Source organism: Myotis davidii, unplaced genomic scaffold (genome assembly GCF_000327345.1).
Source record: "Myotis davidii unplaced genomic scaffold, ASM32734v1 scaffold135, whole genome shotgun sequence".
Classification (NCBI taxonomy): Eukaryota; Metazoa; Chordata; class Mammalia; order Chiroptera; family Vespertilionidae; genus Myotis; species Myotis davidii.
Window position 1 is genome coordinate 8,336,725 of NW_006289813.1, and position 15,902 is coordinate 8,352,626.

The window sequence follows — 15,902 nt, forward strand, 5'->3', positions numbered from 1 at the left end:
TCAGGAGACATCACCCAGAAGCCCAATCTGTGAATGAGGTAAACCAAAGCTTCTCTGGCTGAAGGGCAGGTGGAACTGGGGCCCTGGGCTGGTGCTGTGGCCGCTGCGTGACCTGCCCCTCTCCGTGGTGGCTCCGACACATGGCCCATTGGGGGACGTCCGCGACACACCTAGCCGCTCCTGCAAGCTGCCTCTCAGGAAGGATACATTCTGTCTGTCTTGTTTGTGGAAGGAAAACACAGTGTGGGGAGGGGAGGCTGGGAGAGGCCTGTGCTGGGACTGGTTAGGGGGAGCATGCACGGTTGGCTCCAGGAGAGCCCGACCTGGAAGCCCATGGGGAGCCTCGTGATCTCTTCGTGACATTGAGGGAAAAGAGAAGACGGTTGGGGTGGTTGGGCCAGCGGCCCTGTGCCCTGGTTCACCGGGGCCGGCTGGAGACGTCCTCGGCTCAGCTGCCGAGATCCCAGACCCCATGTCCGTAACACGGAGCCCGCAGCACGGGTGATGCTGCTGCAGAAAAGCCATGCTGAGCTCCACGGGAGTTCCAGCCACTGAAACAGCAGGCCCCCAGGAGCCATCGACTCTTGTCGAACTGGGGCTGGGGCGCTCAGTGAGAGAGGAAGTCAGCAGGTGCTCTGGGCCCTAACAGGAAAGCCAAGAAGCAACACCAGCAACAGCTGCCAAGTGGGCCCCGGTGGGCAGGGACCTGCAGTGATGCTTACCTGTCACTCAGGGAACAAAGCCACATCCCACGGCTGCCCCAGGGGAGCAGGACCACCTATCACTGCCAGGCTAGGACCCAGGGAGTGGCTCCAGCCGACCCTCAGGTGTGAAAACTTCCAGGATGCTCATGGGCAGTGACCTCATGCAGAATCCGATGTGGCATCTGTGTTTTGTTGACTTACATTTCCCTCTCATCACAATGCTGGTCAAAGGCAGGACTGAACGCCGCTCCCAAGCTCCTTCAGTCCTGGCCCCGCTGACCCATCCAGTGCCACAAGGAAGGTGTCTGGCTGGGCAGAGTGGCTCCATGTTCCGGGCTGGGCCAGGCCACTTCCTCCCCCTTCCCAGACCCTGGCCCAGTGACCCTGGCTCTGGGGTCAGGCAGCTCAGCAGGGGGGACATGGAGGACATCCTGTGTACAGAGGACATCGGCCCCAGCTGGATGGAGACAGAAGGGTGTGGAGAAGGACGGAGATCAAATCTGCTCCTTATTGTCCAGCCTGCCCTGTGCTCCGGTGATTCTCGTAACTTCCTGCGTCAGATGCTTAGCTCATAATGACCCTTTTCTTTTCCAGTATAAGCATTTAATGCATTTCCCCAGCACCTGTCCTGCGGGACCCTACAGCACCCACTCCAAAGTGTTCTCACTTCTGTGTGACCCAGGAGTCACCTAGACGTATGTTTCAAGGTTTCAGAAGTATTTCAAATGGTTACTTTTGCCACCTATTTTCTCTTCTTTCTTCTCTTCTCTTTCTCCCTCTCTTGGGTATCCTTAGGAATGCATGGGTATTTGAAAATTTAGTATTTTATAATCCATTATCCTCATTTTTTTCTATTGCCCAAATGTCTCAAATTTAACCAGTGGCAGCCACACAGAGATGTGGCATTTGTCTCTTTACTACATCTTAGGGATCTTAAATGCTTTCTTAAAAAGCAAGAACTTCTGACAGAGGCCTCCAGCCTCATGTGATCATGTTTTTCCACCTACTGCACATGCCCCGCCTCCCCACGTTCCCCCTGGCTCAGAGAGTGGTGGCCTGATCTTCACCTGAGCTGGAGGGGCCTTGGATGGAAGGACGCAGTGGTCTTGATGGACAGGATATTTTTCTTCTGCAGGTTTTTCCGAGAAGTGGCTGTGTGCGTGCATTACAAGGCCCTCCCGGGGCCTGTGAACCTAGACTCTGGTCTTGAATGGCTTTGCATAAATGCTTGGCCCCATGCAAAGAGATTCAAAAGGCCACATGCAAGACTGCAACGTGAGCTCACACAATCAGGAAACGCGCTCCGGGACAGGCGTCTGGGCGTAGACGTGGGGTCCACACTCACTGACTCTGCTGAAGCTGAGAGAGAGGATCCACAGGTTCTACAGCAGACCCCCTGAGAGCTACGCCAGGTATCACTCAGACCACAGGGTGTGACTGCAAAGAGGTCTTTGGTCCCTTGTCAGCCTCCCAAAGTGGGAGGCATCTACCCTCCCTTCCACTTCACCCAGTGTGATGTCAGCGGTGAGGTTATGACACCATTGGTTTCCATGCACCACCACCAGGACTCCCCTCAGAAGTCAGAGTCCAGAAAGTGGTGTGAGGTGGGGCCAGGATGGCTGGCAATTAAGGCCGGAGCTCACCTGCAGACGTGGCCCACAGATGCGAGAGGCCTGGAAAGGTCCCGTCACCCAGGCCTGTGCAGCGTGGGCAGGAGCATCAGCCTCCTTGGCTCCAGTGCCATCCCTTGTGGAAGAAAATGGCACCATTTGTCCTGCTGTCTGTCAGCTGAGACACGGTTCCTTTTGTTCTGTGAATGCCTGAGCTGCGGAGCCCACGCCGCCAGGAAACAGGGAGTGGTCGCCCCCAGCCAAACTCTGTCCTGTCTCCCCATCTCCTGCCCAAACTGCAAAACAAAAAATGCTGGGTGGGGAACCTGCCACCGACTGCCCACCCGCAGGCCACCTGTGAAAGTGTTAGCCTCTGAGGCTAACAGGGAACAAATTGTTCATTGAAACAACGTGGCCCCAAACCCACGATTCCCTGCCAGAAACACACCCAGCCACGCTGGAGCTCTCGGGGCGGAGTCTGGCCACATCTGGCTGGCGGGAGATCAATCCAGTGGGAGACACAACAGACTCAGCTTTAAATCAAGTATGGCCTCATTTATTTTCCCTTTGTAGTTCAACAAAGGGTGCCTTCTCAGGCTGGGGGTGAGGAGAGGGGGCCACTCCCCCAGTTCTTCCCCCAGGCAGCTCTGGACAGGAAATAACCACAGCTGGCAGATGCTGCCTCACCTAATGAGCCGCCAGTCTTGTTCTGAGATGCGCTGCTTTGGATGGTAAAGGCGATGCACACAGAACAGGCCGGGAGCATGTGTCGGAGCGCCTCCTCCTCACTGCACTGAGGTGACGCATGACCCTTTTGTTCCCGTGCACCTCTTGTAATCCCAGAGCTGCAAGATTCGCTGCTACGTCGTGGAAATTGTTTTAATGAAAATAGACTCTTGCCTCCAATTATAAGGTTTTAAAATTTTTTAATTGATTGATTTTAAACAGAGAGAGAAACATAGATGTAGTTCCACTTACTTATGCATTCATTGGTTGATTCTTATATGTGCCCTGACTCGAGATCAACCTGCAACCTTGGCATATCAGGAGGATGTTCTAACCAACTGAGCTACCTGGCCTTTGAGAGGTCCTTACGCTGGGTTTGCTGGCTGTCCCCACAGCTACCTGTCAACTCAGTGATCTGCCTTTTGGGCCATAGAGTACAGGTGACCAGCCCATGTAGGGTTTGCACCCCAATCAGATTCAAGGACACTCAGTTCCCAGTGACCACAATTCTGCAGGCCAACACTCTATCCAGTGAGCCAAACTGGCTAGGGCAGACCTTTTTCCAGGCAAAAAGATATATGTGAAAAAAACCTGTTCCCAAAATCAGGGGTTTGAAACCAGGGTCAGCTCCCCGGCAAGGACACAGCCTGCAGAGTGCTCCCGCCAGTGTCTGCGTCTGCAGAGGGCTGTGATGGCTCTGACAGCTGACCCTTTTGTGACCATGCTGCAGCTGGGAGAAGCCAGGGCCATTCTACCATTACCCAGGGAGCAGAGTCCCCCACCAAGGCTTTGCCTCACCCTCAGTGTCCACTCTGTTCTTGAGGCCATCCCTCTTTCCCCCGGTCCCCCTTATTGCCTTCCCTCCAACTACAGGCCAGGGTCGGAGGGCACTGCTGGTATCAGGAACAAGGCCTGGGCCTATCTGAGGCTCCACCCTCCAGGGAGAGGCTTGGGGAGGGGGGAGCTGAGAGGCCTCACTGGCCATCAGTCCTTCTTTTCAGGAAACACAGGCCCAGGCCAGAGGAAAAGCATCCCAGGTGGGTACGTGAGGACCCTCTAGGGCAGTGGTTCTCAACCTGTGGGTCACGACCCCTTTGGGGATCAAACCACCCTTTCACAGGGGTCGCCATCGGAAAACACATATATAATTACATATTGTTTTTGTGATTAATCACTATGCTTTAATTATGTTCAATTTGTAACAATGGAAATACATCCTGGATATCAGATATTTACATCACGATTCCTAACAGTAGCAAAATTACAGTTATGAAGTAGCAACAAAAATAATTTTATGGTTGGGGGTCACCACAACATGAGGAACTGTATTAAAGGGTTGCGGCATTAGGAAGGTTGAGAACCACTGCTCTAGGGGGATGGTCTGTGGCCTGGGTGTGCAGGATGATCCAGAGGGGCAGGGTCCCCCTGGGCCCAGGACAGCGCCTGCCCGGGCCTCAGCAGAGGGGTGTGCACATGCCTAGTTGCTGGCCTCAGAGCTGACGCCAGCCACCCATGTGGGGCTCACAGTCAATGTGGGGGCAGCAGAGCGTGGAGGGCAAGGCAGGTCTTCCGGGGTCCTTACCCATCCTGACCATGTTTTCCTGGCCCTGGACTTCCCTCATCCTCAGTCTGAGGCCCCAGGGGGCAGAGCTCACACTGTCTCCCGACCCCAGGCTGTATAAACAAGCGTAGGCTCTCTGTGGTGGGCTTGGCAGCATCTGAAGGTGAAGGGAGAAGTCGAGGCCTGAGTGTGCCGTTTGGTGGCCACTGACCGGAAACCCGCGCCCCACGAAGAGCTGTGCAGCGAGTGTGAGGCCCAGATTGGGAACATGCAGTACTGAGAAGGAATGCGAGACAACTTTAAATTTGGGTTGCATGCTGACATAGTAATATTTGGGGTCAAATACCATATTATTAAAATTAATGTCATCTGTTTCTTTGGGGCTTTTAATGTGACAACTAGAAAATTTGCCTCTGAGCTTGCAGTGCATTCAGTTGGACGGCCCTGGTCCAGACGGAGGACCATCTGGGCAATAAATCCCGACACGCTGATGTACTTACTGATAAAGGGTTTCAGAGGAAGGAAGCATGAGAGGTCTTGCTGAAGTTCTGTGGTCCTGCCTGGAAAGGCTCATGGTACCAGTTCACCAAAAGGTAAACATGACATGATCTTGCGTAAGGAGTTGACATCGAGGCAACCCTGGCCCCGGGATGGATGGCACACCACACACCCTTTTGGGCTCGTGGCGTGCCTGGCGCCTTCCAGGTGCAGTTAGAGGTCAGGGTCCAGGGTGCAGCTGAGCACAGAGGCCTTGCTAGGAGCCCCCCCGAGAGCGGCCCCGCGGGGGGGGTGGTTCTGCCTCCTCTCCCAAGCCCTGCAGGTGGGGTGAGGGGGCGCTGTGTGGGGATTACAAGTTTATTTGATTCGCGTTAACTGCACCGTTTCTATATTGCAACCTGTAACATGTGCATCCTCTCCAGTGTCCCTTGTCTGGGTCCCTTGTCTTAGCTCTTCCAGGACTCATCCCAGGCCTGTCCTCAGAGCAGTGCTGAAGCCGCTCCAGTTGTTTTGTGGTTGTTGGAAGTTGGTTCTTAAGCAAATTCTTCAGGAAGGGCTCAGGGGGCCGATACTCCCTGAGTGCTTGCAAATTTATGACCTTTTCTGCCTTTATTCTCGCAGAGCTGCTTGGCTGGAGTCCGCCTTCTTGGCTCACATTTTCTTCCCTGGAGTATTTTTAAAATGTTGCTTCATTGTTTTCTAGCAAAGAGTCGCTATTGAGACATTTAATGCCAATCTTATGTTCTTTCCTTTGTAAACAAATTTGGGCTCTTTTTGTTTGAATGGCCAAAGGATTTCCCCCTTATCTTTAGAGTTTAGTTTGTTAGGATGTATCTTGATGCTGACTGTTTGGGACACACACACCACCCGCATACACACCTGGACTGCAACCTACCCCATAAGATACTTCAAAATGAATTCAAGAAATGAAGGCAATATTTAAACTTTGAGACAAGAGTATAAGTCAGAAACCGAAAAGCTAGTGGCGATGTAGCCAGATCACAGGCACATGAGAAATCAGGAAATACTGCGAAAAACAAAGGAAATGCAATTTCAGAAATGGAGACTAAATTTAAAAGAATCTAAGAATAGACATCATGGGAAAACAGTCAGAAAAAGGAACTGGAAATGACAGGAGTGAAGAAAATTGAACAGAAACAAACAAAAAAATGTAAAGGCCTGTGAGAAAGTCATGCATGTCAGAGGCAGGAAAAGGTGATGGGGAGTGCGTGTGCATGGCTTGTGTGTTTGTGTATCTGGGTGTGCATTTATGGTGTACAGGGTGTGTGTCTGTCTGTGTATATGTGTGCATTGTGCATTTATGTGAGTGTGGTGTGTGTCTGGATGTGTGATGTGTGTCTCTGTGTGTGCATGTATGTGTATGAGTGTAACTGAATGTGTGTATCTGTGTGTGATGTGTATGCATGTATGTGATGCATGTGCACGTGTGTGTAATGTCTGAATGTGTATGTGACATGTGTGATGTGTGTGTGTGCACATGCACGTTCCTGGATGTATGGTGTGTGTCTTCCGGTGAACACTGATGGATTTGCATGGACAGTGATCAGGCAGCTCCTGGGAAGTGTCCTCCCAGCTGGGTTTCTCTGGTTGTTATGGGACCCAGACAGTCCTCCCCACAGAGTACAGCCCTGGTCCCTGCTCAACGTCTTCAGGAACATTCCACAGCCTTGTTTACAGAGCGCTGCCCTTGGCCAGCTGTGTGGCGATGTCCTCACCCTGTCCTGGCTGTCCTCATGGCCCCTCTGACCCGCCCCTTCCTCCGCCCAGCCCCAGGCCCTGCTCCCATCCTGGTCCTCTCCTTTCGGTGAGTGGTATTGGTGATTCGGAGTGCGTAGCCCAGGGCCATCCTGGGCTCTGATCCCCACTCTCCCGGGCGTGCGCTGGCACCTTGCTGGCTGTGGGATGCTGGGATGGTGTGGCCAGTCCTGGAGGAGCCTGTTCGTGGGTCTTGGTGTCACTCCATGATGGTCCCTGTGAGTTTTTAGGAGGACTCTGGGGAGACCAGTAGAGCCTGTCATGTACTCCTCTGATCCCCACTTTTTCTCCTCCCAGCCTCCTCCCCACCCCCAGCAGACTTCTCCGGGATCTGCGTCAAGCCCACGGCTTTGGATGCACCCAGTGCTAAGGACTTGCAAATCTTTGACTTCTCTCCCCCACCAGGCACCAGTGATTTCCATGGAACAAGGGATGGGCACCAGGGTCTTCCTTCCAGACAGGCAACACCGCGGGTCCTCTGTGCGTCTGCATTTGCTCACCAGAAACCCAAGCCGTGGGTGAGGATTAGAGAGGAGACATTTCTGAACAGTCGGAATGGGGCAAAGGAGAAGTCTGTTTTCATAGGTTTGTGATGACTGAAAATGTCACACAAAAGGAATGAAATTCCTGGGTGAAAGCCCTGAAAGGGGGCCTATGAGTCACAGGCTGGAGCCAGGACAGTGGGGACAGGAAATGATGGCCCTGTGGCTGCCTCCGTGGCCAGCTCACAGCTGCGTTGGAGCCACATGTGGTGTCTGAGACCTTCCAGTCCTGGAATTGTGAGGACTAAGCGGGTCATGGTTAAGGCCCTACCTGCAGTGTGTTTTTGTTTTTAACTGTGGCCTGCGCTGACTCACCCACAAATGACATGAATGGTTTCAGTGACTGGAGCAGCCGGCCCTCTCAAGGTCCCTGGTGCCATCCTGCTCTGTCCACATCCGGAAACAGCACACTGGGCCTGGGAAAGCCCAGGTATAAGGAAGGCATGAGCCTGTCAGCTTCTGAGTCAGCGCAGGCCTGGGATAGGGCCGTAGGTATGGGGAGACAGAGAGGCTGGTCATGTGCCCAGGCTCAAAGGTCAACAATGCAAATGCCCTCTGTTCTCCAAATCCTCACCTGCCCGCAGTCATGGTCTGCGCCCACCGCCACTTGGAGAAAAACGTGAACTTCCAGGGCCAGTGGGGACGATAGCAGCTGGGGATGCTCATCTGTTATGTGGATTCCCTCCTTCCATCTGAATCCCGGAGAACGCACCCCAGACCCATGGTCTCCCATGGCTACGGAAGTGGCCTCTGGAGATGGGGCTGCCCCGGGCTCAGCACCAGAGCACCAGGTGTCTCCGAGCCCAGCCGCCCCAGGGCTGCTCTCCCCAGGCCCATGGGGCTCCGTAGGATTGTGGTCCTCTTGTCCACAGTCTCCCTTTGGTGTCAAAGGGACAGACATGAGGTCATGGTGCCGTATGCAGAGCATGTAGTGACACAAACAGGCAAGAGAGTATGAGGGCTGAGCTCCAGTTTGCTCTGGCTGAACCCACTCCACCTCCCACCCACAGCCAGTTACCTGGAGCCTTGAGGACCATCCAGGATGGTGGAGCCCGGGGAAGACGGTGCCCTCGGGGTTCCTCTCTCATCCAAGAGCTCACCCTCCCACTCACCAGTGATGCGCCCGATGTGTGGACAGACTAGAAGTTTTGTTTCCTTGTGCCTCTGCTGGGAGTGGACGTGAGGAGCCAACTTGGGCCTGGTCGCACCATGGTGGGCCCTACTGTCTTTGCTGCTCTCCTTCTGGGGTCTGGCCTGTGTTGGACCCTTGCACATTTGTTGGATGGCCAGTGAGCGCTTGCAGAGGCTGGGGAAGGAGGAGGAGGCCTGAGTGGGTCCTGTCTGGTCTCCACACATGCTCGGCCCCAATGAGAGGAAAGGGGCTAGGACGCCCCCGGCCTAGTGGGGGGAGAGGGGCTAGAATGCACCCAGCCACGTGCCTCAGAACATGTGTCTAGAACAGCCGTGGACAAACTATGGCCCGCGGGCCGGATCTGGCCCATTTGAAATGAATAAAACTATTGAAAAAAAAGACCGTACCCTTTTATGTAATGATGTTCACTTTGAATTTATATTAGTTCACACAAACACTCCACCCATGCTTTTGTTCTGGCCCTCTGGTCCAGTTTAAGAACCCATTGTGGCCCTCGAGTCAAAAAGTTTGCCCACCCCTGGTCTAGAGCCAGCACCCACGGAAATTTGCCAGTGAAACAGGAGGAACCAGAAACTAAAAAACCACACAATAAAGTATTGTTTTTAAAAAGATGAGCCGGAGAAGACCAAGAACACCCTGACAACGTGGAGAGGAAAGGGCCAGGGCACAGATTTTGAACATCAAAATGAAAAGAGAAAGGCCACCACACCTTCCATAGATGCTTAAGTGTAATGTGGTTATTTTGAAACACTTTGTGCCATTATTTTTTCAAATATAGAGGATATGGGTGAATTTCTAGATAAACACACCTTTCCAAAACTAACACTAGGAAAGAGGAGAAATCTAACTTTGTTAGAGAAATGGACTCTGCAATTTAAAATCTTCCCACAGATAAACCTCTAGGCCAGTAATGGCAAACTTATGACACGCATGTCAGAGGTGACACATGAACTCATTTTTTTGGTTGATTTTTCTTAGTTAAATGGCATTTAAATATATAAAACAAATAGCAATAATATAAGTCTATGTTTTACTATGGTTGCAAATATCAAAAAATTTCTCTATGTGACACGGCACCAGAGTTAAGTTAGGGTTTTTCAAAATGCTGACAGGCCGAGCTCAAAAGGTTCACCATCACTGCTCTAGGCCTAAGTGGCTTTAGTAGTAAATTCTTCCAAGCATTTAGGAAAGAATTAATATCAAACTTATACAGATCAGTCCGTAGAATAGAAAGAGGAAATATTTCCCAAATAACTCCATGAGCAGCATAACCTTGGTATCCAACAACCAGACACAGTACATGAAGAATAACTACCAATCAATCTCACGCTCATGGATGCAAGCATCCCACGCAAAATATTAGCAAATCAGATGGCATATTTTAGTTTTTACATAAAAAGAATAATTCAGAATAACAAAGTTGTATTTTTCAAAAAATTCAAGGTCAGCAATTCAAGATGCTAATAGAATAAAGGAGACAAGGCATAGATCATCTTAATTGATGTTTTCAAGAAAGCACTTACTCATGAAAAAAACGGAGGCCCCCTGGGAGGGGCGGGGGTCGCTCTGACTCGGTGACAGGCATCCACGGTCCTGGGGACAGCACCGTGGAAAACATGGAGCGCTTTCCTGTGGCAGGAAAAGACGGCGCCAGCTCCCGCCTCTCCCACCTCTCCACAGGGCCTGCCGGCTCCTGTGGTGAGAAAAAGAGGTCAAATAAGATAGAACAGCCCCTCACAGAAGCCTGGACACTGACATCAGAAAAAAAAATTATCAGAACAAATCACTGCATTTAGTAAGGCGATTGGGGACACGTCGAAGTGAAAGTCATAGTTCTATGTCCTGGGGGGAAAGAGGGAAGTTTTCCAAACCAGGTGCAGCCAGCAGCGGAGGTGCTCTGTGAAGTCTGACTAGCCATGTGCGTTGAACCTCCACCCAGAACACGGGGGGCCTGCCGCCAGGGGCCTCTGGGCGATCACAGACGCCTTATAGCACCTTCCTGGATTCTGAGGGAAGGCTCCATGTGCCAGAGACTTTCCCAGAAAGGGATGAGGCTCCCAGCAGGTGAGAAGGTGGGGCAGATGGTGAAAGGGACCTTGGGGAAGAACAGGGAGAAACCGGGGCTATGGACGCGGGACTGCTGTTTCCTTAGGAGGGTTGCCTGGGCCCTGCAGGCACCGAGATAGGCTGTGTGGTCCGAAGGAGGAAGGGATGAGGCTCCCGGCCCAGCGGGGAAGGCCTGGCCCGTGTGTCAGGGCCGGTTCCTGCTTTTCCTCCAGCCCAGGAGGCACTTTGGAAGGTGGGGCTTCAAGTCCCCACTTCTGTCCCTGGAAGCCATCGGGTGCCCTTGGCTGCTACCGCACTCCCTGTGGACCAAACCTGGGGCATGTCCCAAGGTCCCCACCGTCCCTACCGGGGCCACCGGGGCCTGCAGCTCCTCTTTGTGGCCCTTCTGGAGAAATCCCACCTGCGGGGGCCCAGGAGAAGGGCCCCCAGAACGGGGTTCCATAGCACTGCCCTGCCTCCAAGGCGCCTGAGCTGGGACGCTTCTCCCTCCCAGCAGCTGAGGGAATGTGTGAAGGAAGCCACATCGTCCTGACTGCAGGCACCTGTGTGGCTGGTGGCTGCCTCGGAGAGAGCCCGCTCCCCGTCCCTGCCTGATGCTCAGCATGGAGGCTGAGTGAGCCGTGTGCTCCCGGGTGTCAAGCAGGACCTGCGGGACAGATGCCCTCTCGTCCCCAGCCTCGGCCCCCTCTGCTGGCTCCAGACCCTCCTTAATGCACAGTTTCCTCAGCCCCGCCCGGCAGGTAGAGAAGGCAGGTACGGTGGGCCAGGCCCATCCACCCAAACAAAGTCTGAGGGCAGAGGCATTATTCTGACTTCGCTCCTGAGGGAAGGGAGGTCTCCCGAGGGGTAAGGTCACCAGCCCCACAGCACCCACTGGTTTGGGGCCTCACAGGGGCTCGAGCCTACCCCACTTGGAGCAGGAGCAGCTGCAGAGGACTCGGGTCCAAACTCACCTGGCAGCAGCGAGGCAGAGCACAGAGGCCGGGAGGTTTCAGACCATGATTGTGGGAGGAGGAAGCTGCTTCCCACTGAATCAGAGAAAAAACAAGATGCACTTGAGTGGGTTAAGATGCCAAACGCGCCCCTGCCAGTGTGGCTCAGTGGTTGGGGCATCAGCCCCTGCACAGAGGGGTCTGCGGTGACAGGATTCTAGCCCTGGAGAAGGACCCACTTCTCTTGGTGGGAAACTGCCCAAACTCCGGGGCCCCACAGCTACCCCCCGGCCACACCTGCCTGAGGTTCACTAGGAGGTCATGCACACACCCACACCTACACCCATGCTCACACACACACACACACACACACACACACACACTCGCATGTGCACACACACATGTGCACATACACTCACACACACACACACACTCACACACACACAAGAACTTCAACCTTTAAACATCTACACGTAGTTACCTCCCTCTAGTCAAATACTGCGTGTCCTCACTGGGGCCTTCGTGGTGAAGGAAAAGCCAGGCGACTCTGAAACAATGGCAGACGCCGGGCCCACTGTTGTGAGGATCACCTTCCCTCAGGCACGCACACCTCAACCCTCACTTTCTGTTTTGTCAGAAGGGGGCCAGATGGGCAGCCATGGGTCCCTAAGCTCTTCGGTGCCCCCACGTGTTGGGGCAGCTGCGCAGCTGTGTGCACCTGCTTGCACCCACCTTCTGCAGACAGACAGCCGGGAGGAGACAGGCTCCAGCCTCAAGGGTCTGCGCTCCTCGGGGAGGCGCTGGGGAAGAGGACACCGCTTCCGCTGTCTCCGGCCAATATTCCTTTGGGCCTGGGTGGCACTTGCTGATTTGCATCTAAATCCTGTTTTTATGACTCAGATTGGGGCCAGCGGAGTGCTGGTTCCTACCAAGATGGTGGTGAGCTCGGCTCCGGCAGTTCTGGCTGAAGACTCCCTGGAACAAGGGCTCCAGAGAATGACAAAAACCGCCAACATCCGCACTACCCCCAGCAAAGACGCGGGCCTTGAGAAACCCCAGGGAGAAGGTGGGGCTCAGCAGCTGTGGCTGGGGCCCTGGGCAGTGATGAGCAGAGGAGGAGACCGCTGGGTTGATGGAGGAGCTGCAGGACAGGGCGAAGAGGGAGGGACCCCGCGGTCCTCTTGTTTAGCGCTGTGTTTCCCTTCCTCTCAGCTTTCAGTTCTTTTAAGCAGGAACAGCCATTCCTGAAGTCCTGATGTCCACCCCAGCACCTGGCGCACAGTAGGCACTCAATAAACTGATGGACCGCCAGTAAGGGCAGAGGAAGGAGGGGGCGACGAGGGCCTCGCCGAGCTCTTCCAGCCACAGCTGCCATGGTGTGGACTTGTCCCGGTAGGTGGCCCACGATCCCCACTCCTTCCCTCAGGAGCCCAGGGGCCTGACTCACCTGGGCAGGTGATGTCACTCATTTCCCTGCCCAGGCCAGGGGTGAGGTGACCATTTCCTCAAAGACACAGAGACGCCTCTAACTCCCTGGGTTGGCTGAAGGAGGTTTCTAGGAGCAAAATGTTATAATCAACATGGAAACGCAACACTGATTGACATTGTATCACAGGAACGCTTGTTGAGGCGCCCAGTCTGGGCTACAGGGATGTCAAAACCTCCCATTAACCCAGCCCCTCATTGTTGAGCCCCATGCAGACACAACATGTGGGTGGGTGACTCAATTTTTGGCCTAATTGACTTAATGTATTGGTGTCATGGAGACGCAGACAAGGAATAACTTCCTGACAGGGGCTTAAACACGAGAGCAGATTTCCAAGAAAGACTGCATTATTCTCCTCTCTGGAGGCTCATGGGAGGGTGTTTGGGTCAATTCCGGGCAGAGAAAGACTTGGGAAGACGTCACGAGGGCCTTTGAAGTTGGATGGCTTTGACCCTTCTGGGCCACCAGAGTCACTGAAGGAAAGGCCACGGTGCTCACAGCTACGCGCACATTTTAAGTGATCTTGGTGTGCTTTCCCGAGCAGCGGCGAGTTGTAAAACAAGGCGTGCAGTTCTCATGACGGAGCCCGCTGTTAATTCTGAAATAGTTCCAAATGATGCGCACTTAACGTTAATCCTCAGGCACTTAGCACGGAGCTCGCGAACTCACGCTCCTCTTCTGAACACTAACGCCGAGTTCATGCTCATTTTGTTCTCCGTCTCCAAAGGCATTGAAGAGAGGCACATGTGTCAGCCGCAAAGCCCTGAGCTGAAGTTGGCCAGAAAATGCCCAAAGTGAAGAAGCTGGCTCCTTTTTAAAAAGCAGCGTTCAGTGAAAGCAGGAGTTTAAACACCGTTTTGCTAAGCTTTGGGACGTGTCTTGAGGGTTAGCCTTGTCTGCTTACTCAGGGAAGACTTCTCTCTTTACTCCCTTAGAAGCAGTTAACTTTTTCTCTGGGATGCGCGGGCCGCACACATGACCACCCTCCGTCCAGAGGGTTTCGCAAGCCTTCCCGCAAGATTAAATGCTGGGCCACTGGGAGGGTTTCAGATCTGAACTGGAAACACATTTGTTTTTTCTGCTTTGATGAGGTTCTGACGTTGTGCAGCGCTTTGAAGTTTACTCATTGACATTAAATCGCATTAATTATTTTTGAATTTATACTTTTGTGCACAATTTTAAGGCTTTGCACGGGGCCTCACATACGCATAGATTCAAATAATTCAAAGGAACGGATCCCACAGTTCCTTCTAATTGGCAGCAGGACGTGGCCTCCGGTTTATTACAAACGTACATGCTCTGGTTTAGAGCTAATCTCAGCGTCCCCTTGAAGTTGGAATTCAAAACCTCACTCGCGGCTTGACATGGTATTATCCGAGGAGAATGTTTGTTTCATAATTTGAAACAAGAACCTGGATCTTTTATGAGGCCCAATATTATTTCCATATGAGGAGCAGAGCTGGAGAGAACGTGGTTAGAACGGCGCGGCGCGTCCTGGTGGTGTCCCCGCAGCCCAGCTGAGAGCTGCGAGGACTCTGCTTATGCTTCCTCTTCAACAGAGGTCCCCCCTCCCCGGGGCGGGGGGTAGGGGGACTGTGCAGAGCACTCTGTCTCCCTGGGTCCCTGCGGGGAGGCGACCATCTAGGCAAATCCCACAGGCCTAGATGGAGGGAGCTTCAGTTTCCATCCTGCTCTCGGCCACGGCAGACGCCTCCTGTGCCTACGCAGAACAACCAGCCCTCCCTCACTCAATCCTCATCGCTTCTTTCTTTCTTCATTCCCTGTATCAGCAATTTCCGGAGCACCTGCTGTGGGAGCGGGGTCTTCCAGGCTCTGGGGTCCCGCAGTGAGATAAAGGGGGCCTGTCCTCCGGGGGCATGGTCAGCACACAGATGTGATGGCAGGGGCTCACACAAATGCAGAGAAGGGAAGCAGGGGCTCCTGCTTTATGCACCAAGGGGGTGTCCCCGCAAGCAGACCCCAGGATGGGGACTGAGGTACGTGATCATAGTGGGAAGTGGTCCCAGGAACCAGAAGTATCGTCCCAACAACAGACAGGCAAGCAGGGATGGTCTCCAATCACCTCTGCCTGGGGGCACTAAACTCACACACTGTGGGGCTCCCCCGCCCTGGGGCCTGGAGGAAAGGCACCTGGTGAGGGGTGAAAAGCTGTAAGCAGTTCACATGTCCAGTATCCACACAGTGGCCGGTGAAAGCAGGGCCCAGAAGATAGCGTGGGGCACGGCAGAGCAGCCTCTGAGCAGAAACGGAAGGGATGGAGGGACGGAGCCTGTGGACGTCTCTGGCAGAGAACTCCCTGTCCCTGGGGGCAGGACTGAGCTGTGGTGGGGCAGGGATGATGTGGGGCTGCAGCAATTTGAGGACCCCAGCTCCTACTGGGGAAGTGGGGAGGCGTGGGGATTGGGTTGCAAGTTGACTGAGCCTGACCTTCAGTTTTATTTTTTTAAATATATTTTATTGATTTTTTTACAGAGAGGAAGGGAGAGGGATAGAGAGTTAGAAACATCAATCAGCTGCCTCCTGCACACTCCCTACTGGGGTTGTGCCTGCAACCAAGGTACATGCCCTTGACCGGAATCGAACCTGGGACCCTTGAGTCCACAGTCTGACGCTCTATCCACTGAGCCAAACCAGTTAGGGCTGATATGGCTATTTTAGTACAGAAATATCAATAAAGTCATTTTAAAGACATTAGCCTACATTTCTGTAATTTATTCATAAATTCACAATGTGGTTTTTTATATTACACTAGAGGACCAGTGCACAAAAATTTGTGCACTCGGGGGTAGGGGGGTCCCTCAGCCCGGCCTGTGCCCTCTTGCAATC

The 15,902-nt window shown here is 53.4% G+C and overlaps 1 protein-coding gene across 1 annotated transcript in view; it reads left to right on the forward strand.

The window, feature by feature from the left end:
• Window positions 1–15,902, forward strand: part of NKD2 (naked cuticle homolog 2 (Drosophila)) — a gene marked incomplete at its 3' end in the record, with an annotated part of 76,719 nt that overhangs the window by 6,960 nt on the left and 53,857 nt on the right. Inside the window, exons 2-3 of the mRNA XM_015563115.1 lie at window positions 7,173–7,393; window positions 12,470–12,635. Coding sequence (XP_015418601.1) covers window positions 7,173–7,393; window positions 12,470–12,635 — 387 coding nt within the window. The remainder of the gene's footprint in view (window positions 1–7,172; window positions 7,394–12,469; window positions 12,636–15,902) is intronic.